General features: G+C 39.9%; 1 gene segment (V, D, J or C); it reads right to left on the bottom strand.

Annotated features, from left to right (window-relative positions):
- Nucleotides 1–1,082: 1,082 nt before the first annotated feature.
- Nucleotides 1,083–10,251, bottom strand: LOC122144344. The segment is given in 3 exon segments: nt 1,083–2,091; nt 2,211–2,310; nt 9,488–10,251. Coding segments are annotated over 3 exon segments (483 nt in total).
- Between the last annotated feature and the right edge of the window lie 3,385 nt (nt 10,252–13,636).

The following is a 13,636-nucleotide window of genomic DNA, read 5'->3' as shown; positions in this document are numbered from 1 at the left end:
CTGGCAAATGGAGGTTTCAAAAAGTATTGAATAAATTAATTGTGGCCAATGTGTATTAGATAAAAACATTTATTTCATAATGATATTTCCCCCCATTTTAAATTCTTATTATCCAATGAAAGGATATATTTTTTGTGAATTTTTTAAATGAAAGACCAAAAGGATTAACAATGCAGATGAATTTTCACAGCCTTTTTTGATCATATTTACCAAGGGGGCCAATATTTTTGGCCACAACTGTAGTTATTCATTTATTTCTTTATTAAAAATTTAATAGAACTGGTTATGTTTTGACAGAAAACACTTAAAAAACACTTTTTTTCCATGCATGTATGTATGTCAGTTTTTTGGTAAAAAAAAGTAAAAAATAAAATAAATATATATATATTTCCACACTTGAATAAAATGACATTTTGAGCAATTTATTTAATTTTGACATACCAAGTTAAATTTCATTCACATTTCTCAAATCTTCATGTAGGAAAGCAGCAGCAGGCTGCAGAGGTTTGTGTTCCACATGTGGCGTCATTATAACTACGAGCGAATGAGACGCGGTGCTGATTTCTACCTGCTTCAGTCCAACTCCACTTATGTGAACAGCTGGTCTGCTGTGCAGAGTCTGGTCATCATCACCGCTGGATACCTGCAGCTCTACTGCCTCAAGAGACTCTTTAACACCAAACCAGCAGAGGGAGACAAGCCCCGCTGTTAACATCAACACCAAACCTGTCTCTTTCTTCATAATACAGCCATACAGGGGTCTTTTGAACACTTTTATGAACCAAGGATGAATTTAAATTAAAAGCAAGTTATTTCAGTCTTTTATTTGGTTATTTGAATATCATATTAAAACTGACTTCCTCATGATTTTTTTTCTTGCTTTTCAAATGCTTCTTTGAAAGTGAAAAGTGAAAGTGACTTTTGGGAAGACTTTCAATGTTAAAATATAAAATTATGATAACATTTACATTTTACATTTAATCATTTAGCAGACGCTTTTATCCAAATGAGAACAATAGAAGCAATCAGACCAACGAGAGAACAACAACAGTATACAAGTGCCATGACAAGTCTCAGTTCATTCATTATAATAATAATCAATCTCATTCATTATAATAATAACTATTACAATACATTATAATATGTAATATTTCCACCATTCCCAGTAAAACATTTATCAAATTGAAAAACAAAGGTAAATATGACTTGTGAGCAGAATATCTTCGAGTCATTTCCAATCAAGCTATAATTTTAATTATGAAAAAAGTGTGAAAATTTGATTGTGTGAAATCCAAAAACATAATTTTCACTACGGACTCACAGAATGATTCTTAACACAATACATCATTTGAGATTTTCACTTTGCAAGAAAAAGAAGAAGAAGTAGAAGAAGAAATTAGGAATTAAATTTTAATGTTCTATGACACGCAGAAGGAGATTTTATGCAGAACTCATTTAGTGTAATTCAGGATTGAAAGGACACGAGGACTCTGGCTGCTGTTTCACTGCATACTGTAAGTATCGTCAGATTTCATTGGATTGTTTAATGGTGGAACATTTTGAATGATGAATTAAATACATCAATGGTGAAGCTATGAGTGTGTAACACATTAAAGATCCAGAAAGATTCATAAATCAGTACAAGACTTCAACATATTTTAACTAAATGAGACTGTTATAAGAAATAACCTCCATCAGCAGCTGCAGTGTCTCTCAGCTGTATCAGTGCAGTCACTGTGACTCTGACTGATGGAGGTTTTTGTACGACTCTTTATCACTGTGTGAACACTGGACCACTGTGGTAACTCTGACAGTAATAATCTCCTGTATCTTCAGTCTGGACTCCACTGATGGTGAGAGTGAAATCTTTTCCAGTATTTGCTGTTCCACTGCCACTGAATCTAGATGGAGTTCCTGACTGAAGGGTGTTTATGTCATATATGAGGAGTTTAGGAGCTTCTCCAGGTTTCTGCTGATACCAGGCTAAGTAGTCACTATATATCCCTACATCTATGTTACACTCTATTGTAGCTGTTTGACCCTGTTGCACAGTTTTAACTTCAGGTTGAGTCAGAGTGACTCCTCTGGAGGCTGAAGAAGAGAAACTAAAGTCAGTTTGTCAGTAAATCACCTTTATAGCAGAATATTGATATATTAAAATGGTAAAAACATCAATAGCTTATTATTCATATCAAAACTTAATATTCCACCTCGAAAAAATACTGCAATGGTCCAGATGAGGATGATGATGTTGTTCATTGTTGTTGTTGTGTCTTGTGTGATGATGAAGATTGTGTTCTGTTCTGCTCTCAGTCATGAAGTGTTAAACTCACAGCACTATAAACACTCTCAGAGCACTGAAGCATGTGCTGACGATGCAAAGAAGTGGGCAGGATTTACAACAGCTTTATTTTAAGGAGATATTGTTACAACTGTTACATGTACTTACTCTAACAACAACAACAACAACAACAACAACAGTAAATTATGCATAATTTCGAGTAATTAAACCAACACCCCAACTAAATCCCTACAGGAAGTATATAGTAATTAATATTATTCAGTATTTATTTATGTAATTACACTGCAACAACATCACCTTTAAATAAAGTATATAGCATATAAAAATAAGAACTTTAAACTGAATGCAGCATGACACAAAATCCTTTTTAGAATCACTCTCTTCAGAAATATTTCTCACCCATGATTCATTTATTATATTTATATTATATCATATGATATTCACGAGGGAGGACCACCATTATGTAGATTGAAGCAGCTATTTCTGATTTAAGTCTTCATCTCATTACTGTACTTTACACCATTTTTGTTGCGAGTGAGTGTTTGCAAGTGAAGAGTGAGAGTAAGAAGAATACAACACTTTATGAAACATTATAAGCAAGATGAATTACACGTTGACACAATGATAAATTGATTTAAACTGAATAAACTTAAAACAAGATTGCACAGTTAATATAGATTAATGTCAAATATCAATATTAATTAAGTGGTGAATAAGTGTCATGTTGCCTTGTGAGACAGAAATACATTTTTACATTTTAAAAAAGATTTTGTGTGAAGGAGTTTTTACATTTGAAAAACATTTTTCAAAACCTATATTATTTAGAGTTGTTGTCAGCCGAAGTGTTTCTCTCTCTGCTGGAGTTTGTGTTCACTCGAGTGGAATAGAGGTTTTTGTACGAGTGTTTCATGAGATTGTATCACTGTGGTGGACTTTCGGTGGAGGAACTAAACTGGTGCTCGGTAAGTCTTTATTAAATTCTCCCGTGCAAACATACAATTTAAATTGCGTACAATTATTATAATTATATGTATATATGTTTTTTTTTTTAAATTGAAACTTGATTTTGGTAACACAATAATGTTTCATTTGTTAATATTAGTTAACTACATTAGTTAACATGAACTAACAATGAAAAAGTATTGTAAAGCATTTATTAATCTCAGTCTATTGCATATTAATTGTTTACTAATACAGTATTAAAATCCAAAGTTTTTCTGCTAATATTAATTAATGGACCTGAGTTGACATGAACTAACGATGAACAGTTGGACCTTTATTAATCAACATTAACTAAGATTAATAAAAGCTGTAACAAATGTATTGCTCATTGTTAGTTAATAATAATTAATGCATTAATTAATGTTAACTTATGAACCGTGTTGCAAAGTGTTACACATTTTATAAATATAGTTTTACAGTAAGTATTTAATCTAAAATATTGTGACATTTAGATATTCAGAAGAACTGAATTATTCTCTTTTTTATAATGTGGCTCACTCTTGATTTTTTTTATTTATCACATATATATTATACATCGAAAGATAGATTTAAAATGAAAAGAAAAATACTTTAAAATGTAAATGGAGCTACTTTCTATAGATCAATCAATAATTTTGAATCTCTTTTGCTCATGTTGTGCTTATAATTCAGTGCATTTTAATACAAGCACAGTTTGTACATAAATAAAACTCAGTTGATTAATTTCTAATTCCAGTGATATAGTTTGTAGTCACACAGTCTGTTTGAAATAGAGTTTGAGTTGAATATCTCACTGAACTAAAATACAGAGACATCATTTAGGGATATAAATCTACTGGGATTAAAGCAGTAAATATCTTAATAAGTTTTGTTTCATTTGTGAGGTTTCATTGAAATGTATGTTGTGTTTGTGTTTTCTCTGTGTTTGTGAATGTGTTGTGTTTGTCTCCTGCAGCTGGTCCCACAGTGAAGCCCTCAGTGTCTCTGCTGCCGCCCTCTTCTCTGCAGATCTCTGGAGACTCAGCCGCACTGCTCTGCCTGCTCAGCTCTTACTCTCCACAGGGGGCGCTGGTGAGCTGGACACTGGACGGCTCAGAGGTCACCGAGGGGGTTGTGACCAGCGCAGAGAGCGAGCAGGACGGCCGCTACAGCCGCAGTAGTGTCCTGACCCTCAGCAAAGCACGCTGGGAAGAGGGAGAGCTGTACGTCTGCAGAGTAACACATGATGGAGCTCCTCATGAGGCCTCGTTCCACAAGAGTCGCTGTTAGTCGCTCGCAGTGCTGATGTTTCTCCAGTGAGCGCTGCTCTCTCCTGAAGATGAGCGTATCTGAGTGTCCTGTGTCAGGCAGGATTCACATGAGTCTAGTGCTGCAGCTGTAGTCATTTACAACTCAATACTGAAAGAGAGCTCTAGTGTCAAAGCACTGGCTGATCTTTCAATCTGCTGTGTTTGCTGCAACATTCAATAAAGCTTCTCAACAAACTCCATTTGTGTCTGACAACATCATTCAACTAACAGATGAAGATGCATGTAGTGTTTGTCCAGGTGCTTTTCAGAAGCTCGATCAGTAGCAGTAAATCTAGTCAAATAAAGGTCTTGGGGTTTGAACATGGTCTCTGGAGACAGAGCTGCTCTATTCTGAGAGGATCACAATCACTCCACCCTGACAATGCAAATGAGATTTTCAGCCCACACTCCCGGAGTCACTGTTTGATTGGTTACATGATCTGAACACCAGTTTAACTTCTGCTGTAGTTCAGCAGCACACAGACAAACTCATTATTACATTCATAGAAGATAAATATATATGAAAATGTCATAACAATCTGTGATCATGAATCAAGAATCAGTCATTTTGACAGTAATTGTGTAAGAATGTAAATCCTTCTGTGGGTCAAATGGAAAGCATCACATCCAGACAGCAGACGTGACTGAATGCAGTCTGTTCAGTTTGATTGACAGGAATCATAAAAATTTAGAAGAAAATTTTGCCTGGTCCAAAGCAAAAAAAAAACAAATAGTGATGAGTCCTGGTCCAATTATAGATTTCTATGAAATAAGTGCACAAAATTGATAAAAAGTTCTAAAAGTCAATATTATCTTAATCTAATTAATAATAACATGAACAATCCTTCTAAATTTTGGAAATTAAGAAAATCTCTTGTAGGGACAAATAAATCTACTGACTTTCCAAAAGTTTTAAAAGTGGACCGGAGATTAATTACAGACAAGGCTGATATTGTTAATATTTTTAATAATCATTTTGTTTCAGCTAGTTTGATAACAGGTACCAATAATTCGTTGATCACTGATGAACAGGAAATATGAGACGACAAATTATAATGAATCAGATTTATTTTCTTTTACCCCTATATTGCCCAACGAAGTTTATAAGTTACTTTCAAATTAAGACTGTAAGAAATCAGGTGGATTTGATAAAATTGAACCAGTTTTTTTTTTTTTTTTTTTTTTTTTAAGTGTCTGCAGATATTATTGCTGAACCTATTGCATCATTTTTTTAATTTGAGTCTATCCACTAATGTAATTCCAACATCTTGGAAATCAGCTATGGTTATGCCATTATTAAAAGGAGGAGATCCCTCTGATTTGAATAATTATCGCCCTATTTCTAAATTACCGGTTTTAGCAAAAGTTTTTGAATCTATAGTAAATGATTAAATGAAAGAATACCTTGCTAGTCAAAATATTTTAAACGCATTTCAGTCAGGATTTAGAGCGGGCCATAGTACGATAACAGCTACTACACTTGTTACTAATGATTTAATCACCGCTCTCGATGAGAGACAGCATTGTGCGGCCAGTTTGTTGATTTGACAAAAGCGTTTGACTTAGTGGATCATGGCTTACTGTTGCAGAGGCTTAAAAATATAGGCCTCTGTAACTCGGCCTTGAGTTGGTTTCAAAATTATTTATTTGATCGAACGCAATGTGTTGCTATAGATAATTATGTTTCATCCGTGTTAACAGTTGAGAAGGGTGTCCCGCAAGGTTCTTTACTGGCACCACTTCTTTTTTCTATTTTAATAAATGAATTAGGGCAGGGAATAAAATCCGCAAAGTAAAATTTTTATGCTGATGATACAATAATTTATTCAGCTGCAGCCTCTCTTTCACAAGCTATTGAAATTTAACAGGATTCTTTTAATACTTTTCAGCATAATTTACTCCAATTAAAATTAATTTTAAATGTGAATAAAACTAAGTACATTGTTTTTTCACGTAGTCGTTCCATGATCACTGGTCCGTCTATTCTTACTGTTGATGATGTGCATATAGAGAGAGTAACAACCTACAAATATCTGGGAATATGGATAGACGAAAAGTTGGCATTTGATGTTCATATTGATTACTTATAAAAAAGATTAAAACCAAGATTGGGCTTTCTCTTTCGGCAAAAAAAAAAAAGTTTTTCCTTTGGAGCTAGAAAGAAAATTATTCACAGTACTTTTTTACCCATTTTAGATTATGGTGATATTATTTATATGCATCCTTCTATATATTTATTAAAAAGATTAGATTGCATTTATCATGCTGCGTTGCGTTTTATAACAAATGCTTGTTCACGTACACATCATTGTTTGTTATATAACCGTGTAGGCTGGACCTCCTTACATCAAAGAAGGAAATCGTCTCGGTTACGTATGGTAACCCTCGTTCCCTGAAGGAGGGAACGGAGACGCCACGTCGGTGACCGACGAAAATGGGATATCGCTTCGATAGACCAATCTACTTCGAGTGTAAACTAAACGAGCCAATGCACATTGGCAATTATTGCATCCAGCTGCCGCTGATCACAGCGTGAGAATAATAAGGCAGCAGGTGCAATGCATACCAGGTTTTCGCTGAGGAGCCGAGCCGGAGACCCGGCGGCTCAGCGGTGGTACAGCAACCATGGCGACGGGACGTGGCGTCTCCGTTCCCTCCTTCAGGGTACGAGGGTTACCATACGTAACCGAGACGTTCCCTTTCAGTTCCCTCGAAAATGGGATCCCTACCAAAGCGCCATGGGTGCTGCCCCTTCCAGTGCCCTGTGCGAGCCGCCTGCACCCCTATTAGGTGTAGGCCGGGGCTCGGAACAAGTAGTTCCACTCACCATTGTCAAAGCACTAACACTGGGAAAACGTACCTGTTCCACTTGGAACAGGGACACTGCGGAAGCCCCATCCTTCCCGAAGGAGGTCTCGGGAGCAAATACACATATAGCATCTGTTTAGGTCTATATGGAGAAATTTGAGGTGATTCAAACCCTCTTGGAAAGGCAGAAGTCTGCCGGGGAAACACGGGCTCTAAGGCTATACCGTGGATTATACGCATACGAGTACCGCTTAGGTCTCAATATGATGGCCTCTCTGTGCCACTACCCAGGAGGATACCGGCTCTGCACGAAGGCTATAGAACCCAGCAAACGTGTTAGGGGTCACCCAGCCCACAGCTCTACAAATATCTGTCAGCGAGGCACCATGAGCCAGCGCCCAGGAGGATGCAACACTTCTAGTTGAGTGAGCTCGCAACCTGAACGGGCAGGGCACACCCTGTGCCTGATAAGCCAGGGCTATGGCATCCACAATCCAGTGGGCCATCCTCTGCTTAGAGATGGCATTCCCCTTCTGCCGGCCACCGTAACAGACAAAGAGCTGATCTGAGGTCTTGAAGCTTTGTGTCCGGTCTACATAGCATCTCAATGCTTGGACGGGACAGAGCAAAGCCAGGGCTGGGTCTGCCTCCTCCAGGGGCAGCGCTTGCAGGTTCACCACTTGGTCTTTGAAGGGAGTAGTGGGAACCTTGGGCACGTAGCTGGGCCGGGGCCTCAGGATTACCTGGGAGTCAGCCGGCCCAAACTCTAGGCACGAATCATTGACCAAAAATGCGTGCAGGTCCCCTACCCTCTTGATGGAGGCCAGTGCAAGCAGGAGCAGAGTTTTCAATGAAAGAAACCTTAGCTCGACTAAATGCAAAGGCTCGAATGGGCCCTACTGTAGTGATTTCAGCACCAGATTCAGGTCCTAAGAGGGTATGGAGGGGGGCCGTGAAGGATTTAACCTCCTGGCCCCTCTAAGGAACCTGATGACGAGGTCATGCTTACCTAAAGACTTCCCATTCACGGGGTCATGGTATGAAGCAATAGCGGCAACCTGGACTTTGAGGGTGGAGGGAGACAGCCTTCGCTTCAGCCCTTGCTGCAGAAAGGAAAGCACGACCGCAGTCGAGCATCTTCGGGGGTCTTCTCGGCGAGAACAACACCACTCAACAAACAGGTTCCACTTTAAGGCGTAAACGTGTCTCGTAGACTGTGCTCTTGCCGAAGTGATGGTGTTCACTACCTCCTGGAGTAGGTCACCTAGAACCTCCGTGTCCCGTCCAGGGACCAGACATGGAGTTTCCAAAGGTCTGGACACGGGTGCCAAACGGTGCCCCATCTCTGAGTCAGTAAATCCCAATTGTTACGTCCCACATAAGTCTAGGGATACATGTGAACGCAACAAAAGTAAAATATTTTAAAGAGCGTTAATCTGAGTCCTGCCACAGCACCACAAGCAACAAGTTGTCGAGAAAAAGATTTTATTTTACAGCTCGTGGAACAAATACAAAAGGGAAAAAAACACAGGAAGCAATAGCTTCAGGAGAGGATATGGCCAAAATAATAAACAAAAATATAATCTAACTGGAGTAGCTTACCTCTAACTAGACTAACAAAGAAAAGAAAAGAAAAGAAAAGAAAAGAATACCCTAGCTCCCTTTCTGGCCACAAAACAGGAGAAAACAGAGTTAAACAAAAATGGCACCCACCTCCCTACAACTTCCAAAATAGAGCTAATAAGCAAAAACGCAAATAGGCAAACCTTAAAGTAGCTGCTAAGAGGGACATTAATAATAGCAGCTGTAAACCAAGTAACAAACTAAAAAGTAAAGAAGAATATAAATCTCTTTAACTAAAACAACAAAAGTAAGGGTTGGAGAATATCACAATAAACAAATAAACGAAAATACTACAATACCAAAGTAGAACACTAAACAGCTCAACCACCACCAGTTGTAACTGCAGCAACAGGCTGGGCAGGACAAAGACCAACACTCTGGAGAAAGCTCTTGGGGAACGTTTTTCTCCCAGTCTGGTAGCTGGAGCTCTGCTTTTATGCTGGCTCACTCTTTATTGGTAAGCAGTTACAGCTGGGAGCAATCAACTACCTGCCAGGCAGATTGAGTAGGAGGAGTCAAGAAGAAACAATGAAAGAAAAAAAGAACACATTAAAGAAAGTATAAATCAATAAAGACTTCGTCTCTGGACGTAACACCCCCACCCATAGTTACAAACTATGATTTCTCTTGGTTTGTAAAAGAGAAAAACAAAACTTACCACACATTTTATGAGCGGTTTAGTCATCAGTATGAGCCCTTGATAAAGCATCTGCTACTACATTGTCCACTCCTTTTTTATACCTTATATCAAGAACAAACTCTTGCAGAATAAGAGACCATCTCATTAATCTCTGGTTTGAGTTTGCCATACGAGACAGGAAGACGAGAGGGTTGTGGTCAGTGTATACAATGATAGGGCCCATACTACCATTACACAAGTAGACCTCAAAATTCTGCAGTGCCAACAACAAGGCGAGAGCTTCCTTTTCGATGGTACTGTAGTTTCTTTGACACCTGGTGAATTTCTTCGAAAAGTAGCATACTGGGTGTTCAATTCCTGCCTTGTCTTCTTGCAGCAACACTGCCCCGGCGCCAACCCCGCTAGCATCCACCTGTAGCTTAAAAGGCAAAGCAAAATTCGGGGCAGACAACACAGGAGCATGGCATAACAGATCTTTAGCAGAATCAAATGCAGATTCACACTCAGCATTCCACACAAACTTCTGTTCTGCTTTAAGGAGATCAGTTAGGGGTGTGACAACAGTAGCAAAGTTCTTACAAAAGCCACGGTAGTACCCTGTCATCCCCAGAAAACGTGGAAGGATCGACACATGAAAGTACGCGTCCTTCAGGTCGATCGCTGCAAACCAATCTCGGGGACGGACGCACCAGAAGATGCGTTTCTGCGTCAACAACTTGAACGGTAGCCGATGAAGGGCCCGGTTCAAAAATCCCAGATCCAAGATCGGTCGTAACCCACCGCCTTGCTTGGGTACAATGAAGTAAGGGCTGTAAAACCCCGTCCTCATATCAGCTGGAGGGACCAGCTCTATCGCGTCCTTCACCAGTAGGACTGCGATCTCTTCCCGCAGAACAGGGGCATCGGACGCTTTCACTGTAGTGAAGCAGATACCGCTGAACTTGGGGGGACGCCGGGCGAACTGAATCGCATAGCCGAGGCTGATGGTCCACAGGAGCCAGCGAGGCGGGCTGGGTAGCGCTGACCAGGCACTTAGAAACCGTACAAACGGGACCAGCGGAACCACAGCCGTACCCGCAGTGGGGCAGCGAGGTGGAACACAGGGACCCAACTCGGGCGGCTTGTGAGCAGGCCTGAGTGTGGTGCGAGTGTGGGGTGCAGGGCTCACCTGGTTCCACGGGTTGGCAGAGGGTGCGTGAGTAGGGCCTTTGTTGACACTCTCGAGCCGCCCGATGGTGCCATCTGGCGAAGGAGGACCTTCCGGGGGCGCGGCACGGCTGCTGACCCAGTGCCTAGCCGGGAACAATGAGGGAAGTAAACACCAGATATGAATGTCGCCAGTGATTACATATTCGAGGGATTTTCTTCTTGCCCTACGGAGTGAAGCTGTCCCGGTGGACTTAAGTCATGTATCAGCAATACCTCATGGAAAAGCCCAGGGCAGGAAAAGGAAGAAAAGAGGCTCGAGGGGAGGCGTTCGTAACAGGTTGAGAAGGCGAGGAAACAGACACCCGCTTCCCGTCATAACTCTGTCAAACGTCAGATCATTAAATAATAAACTGGATGAGATCACAACATGCCTCCGGTTTGATGAGGATTTTAGGAGGAGTAATTTGCTTTGTTTCACAGAGAAGTGGCTTCACGAGGACAGCACATGCATTGACATGGAGCGATTTACAGTTATAAGAGCAGATCGTGATAAGGTGTCATCTCAAAAATCCATCGGGGGAGGACTCTGCATGTTTATTGACAGCGCCTGGGCATCACAATTTAAAGTGCTCAAGAGGGTGTGCACTAGAGACTATGAACTGCTGTCTGTATCTATCAGGCCATTTTATCTTCCGCGGGAGTTCGGGCAAATTACCATCATCCTTGTCTATGTTCCAAAACCTAATAACAAAGAAGCTGCAGAAATTATAACTGAAAGCTTCAATGCTGCTCTCTCCCGATCGGCAGTTCAGCCGGTTTTTATTTTGGGGGATTTCAACACATGTCAGCTGTCACCTCATCTACCCACCCTGCAGCAGTATGTCACCATGCCCACTCGCTCTACTGGCATACTGGACCAATGCTTCGGTAACATCCCAGACGCATATAAAGCAGTGAGTCGTCCTCCTCTTGGTAAGTCAGATCATAACGTCATTCATCTCCTTCCAACATACAGACAGAAAGTAAGGCGTGAAAAACCACACCTGAAAACTGTACGTCAATGGACTAAAGATGGGGAGGAGGAGCTCAGAGATTGTTTTGACTCTACGGATTGGCGCATGTTTTTTGACACATGCTCTGATTATCACGAATTAACAGACACAATCACATGCTATATTAAGTTTTGTGAAGAGACTGTTATCTCCTCTAAGAAAGTTCAGGTGTTTAGTAATAACAAGCCATGGCTTTCAAAGGATCTTAAAACGTGTCTGAATGAGAAAGGGGCTGCATTTTTGAGAGGAGAAAATGATGTAGTAAAGGAGAAAGAGAAGGAATTTAAACGTAAGGTTTTTACAGCAAAAATAGATTTTAAGAATAAGGTTGAACAAAGATTCTGTACTGTACAGGCAATGCAAAACAAGCATTACACAATAATGGGTAGGGAAGGAAAAAAACAAAGTGTAAACGTGGCAGATTGTGGTAAATTTGTTAATGATTTAAACATCTTCTATGGAAGATACGATGTGAGAGACCCAAAAATAGGCTGTAGTATTACCTGTGATCAGATTGGTAGCTATGAACATATACAGCTTTCTGAAGAAGAAGTAGCCATGAGTCTCTCTAAAATTAGACCAAACAAAGCACCTGGGCCTGATGGCCTCCAAGGAAGGGTGTTAAAGGTATGTTCTCAGCAGCTTTAAGGGGTTCTCACTCAGCTGTTTCAAATTTTGCTGAACTGTGGTGTTTTTCCAAATTCATGGAAGAAATCCACAATAATACCTGTGCCTAAAGTCTCTAGGGCTAAAGCCCTTGGAGACTTTAGACCAGTGGCACTCACTCCACTCTTAGCTAAGTGTATGGAGAGAGTGGTCAGTACCCATCTTATGTCTTCTGTTGGGAATCAACTTGACCCCCTTCAATTTGCCTATAGGTCACACAGGGGCACAGAGGACGCAACTCTTACTCTTATAAATCAAATAGCTAAACATTTGCAACAACCAAAGTCACTTGCTCGGGTTCTTTTTATTGATTTTACTTCTGCTTTTAATACTATGCAAACTGACATTCTTTTAGAACAACTTCATAGGATGAATGTGAATGGTGGGCTCATTCACTGGATTAGAAGTTTTTTAACTGACCGCCCTCAGAGAGTCTTAATGAATGGGGTCTACTCAGATGAGCTTGTTATAAACACTGGAGCACCACAAGGCTGTGTGTTGTCACCTTTGTTGTTTTCAATTTATATAAATGATATGACTGTGCACAGCACCAATGTTAGTTTACTTAAATATTCTGATGACATGCCCTTGGTAGGACTTCTCACAGAAAATAATGCAGCACATGAGGAAGCTTATTTTAGCTAAGTCACTTTATTGCAGGATTGGTGTCAGACTGTTAAATTGGAAATTAACGTGACTAAAACAAAAGAACTTATAATACAAACGAAACCAAGAGGGGTCAGTAACATCAACCCTGTTGTACTTAACAGTCGGCCTGTGGAAGTAGTTGAAAATTTTAAGTACCTGGGTACAATCATTGATCGTACTTTAAGTTTTAACTCAGAGAGTATTTTCAAGAGAGCTAATCAGCGAATGTTTTTAATTAGAAAACTGAGGAGTTTCAGGGTCAGTCAGCATATTCTTGAGATGGCATATAGGGGCCTTGTAGAAAGTATTTTACAGTTTAATATAACAGCTTGGTATGGTAACCTGAATGTGAAAGATAAAAACAAGTTTTCGAAAATTGTTAATACAATAATATTGGCAAGTCACAAAGGCAGCTTGGGGATGTATTTGATAAGGCGGTACTCAGGAAGGCCCGACAGATATCAACAGACACCCTACA

Source organism: Cyprinus carpio, unplaced genomic scaffold (genome assembly GCF_018340385.1).
Source record: "Cyprinus carpio isolate SPL01 unplaced genomic scaffold, ASM1834038v1 S000006646, whole genome shotgun sequence".
Lineage (NCBI taxonomy): Eukaryota > Metazoa > Chordata > Actinopteri > Cypriniformes > Cyprinidae > Cyprinus > Cyprinus carpio.
Note: the sequence above shows the minus strand (reverse complement) of the source record. Positions and strands in the feature narration are given on the sequence as shown.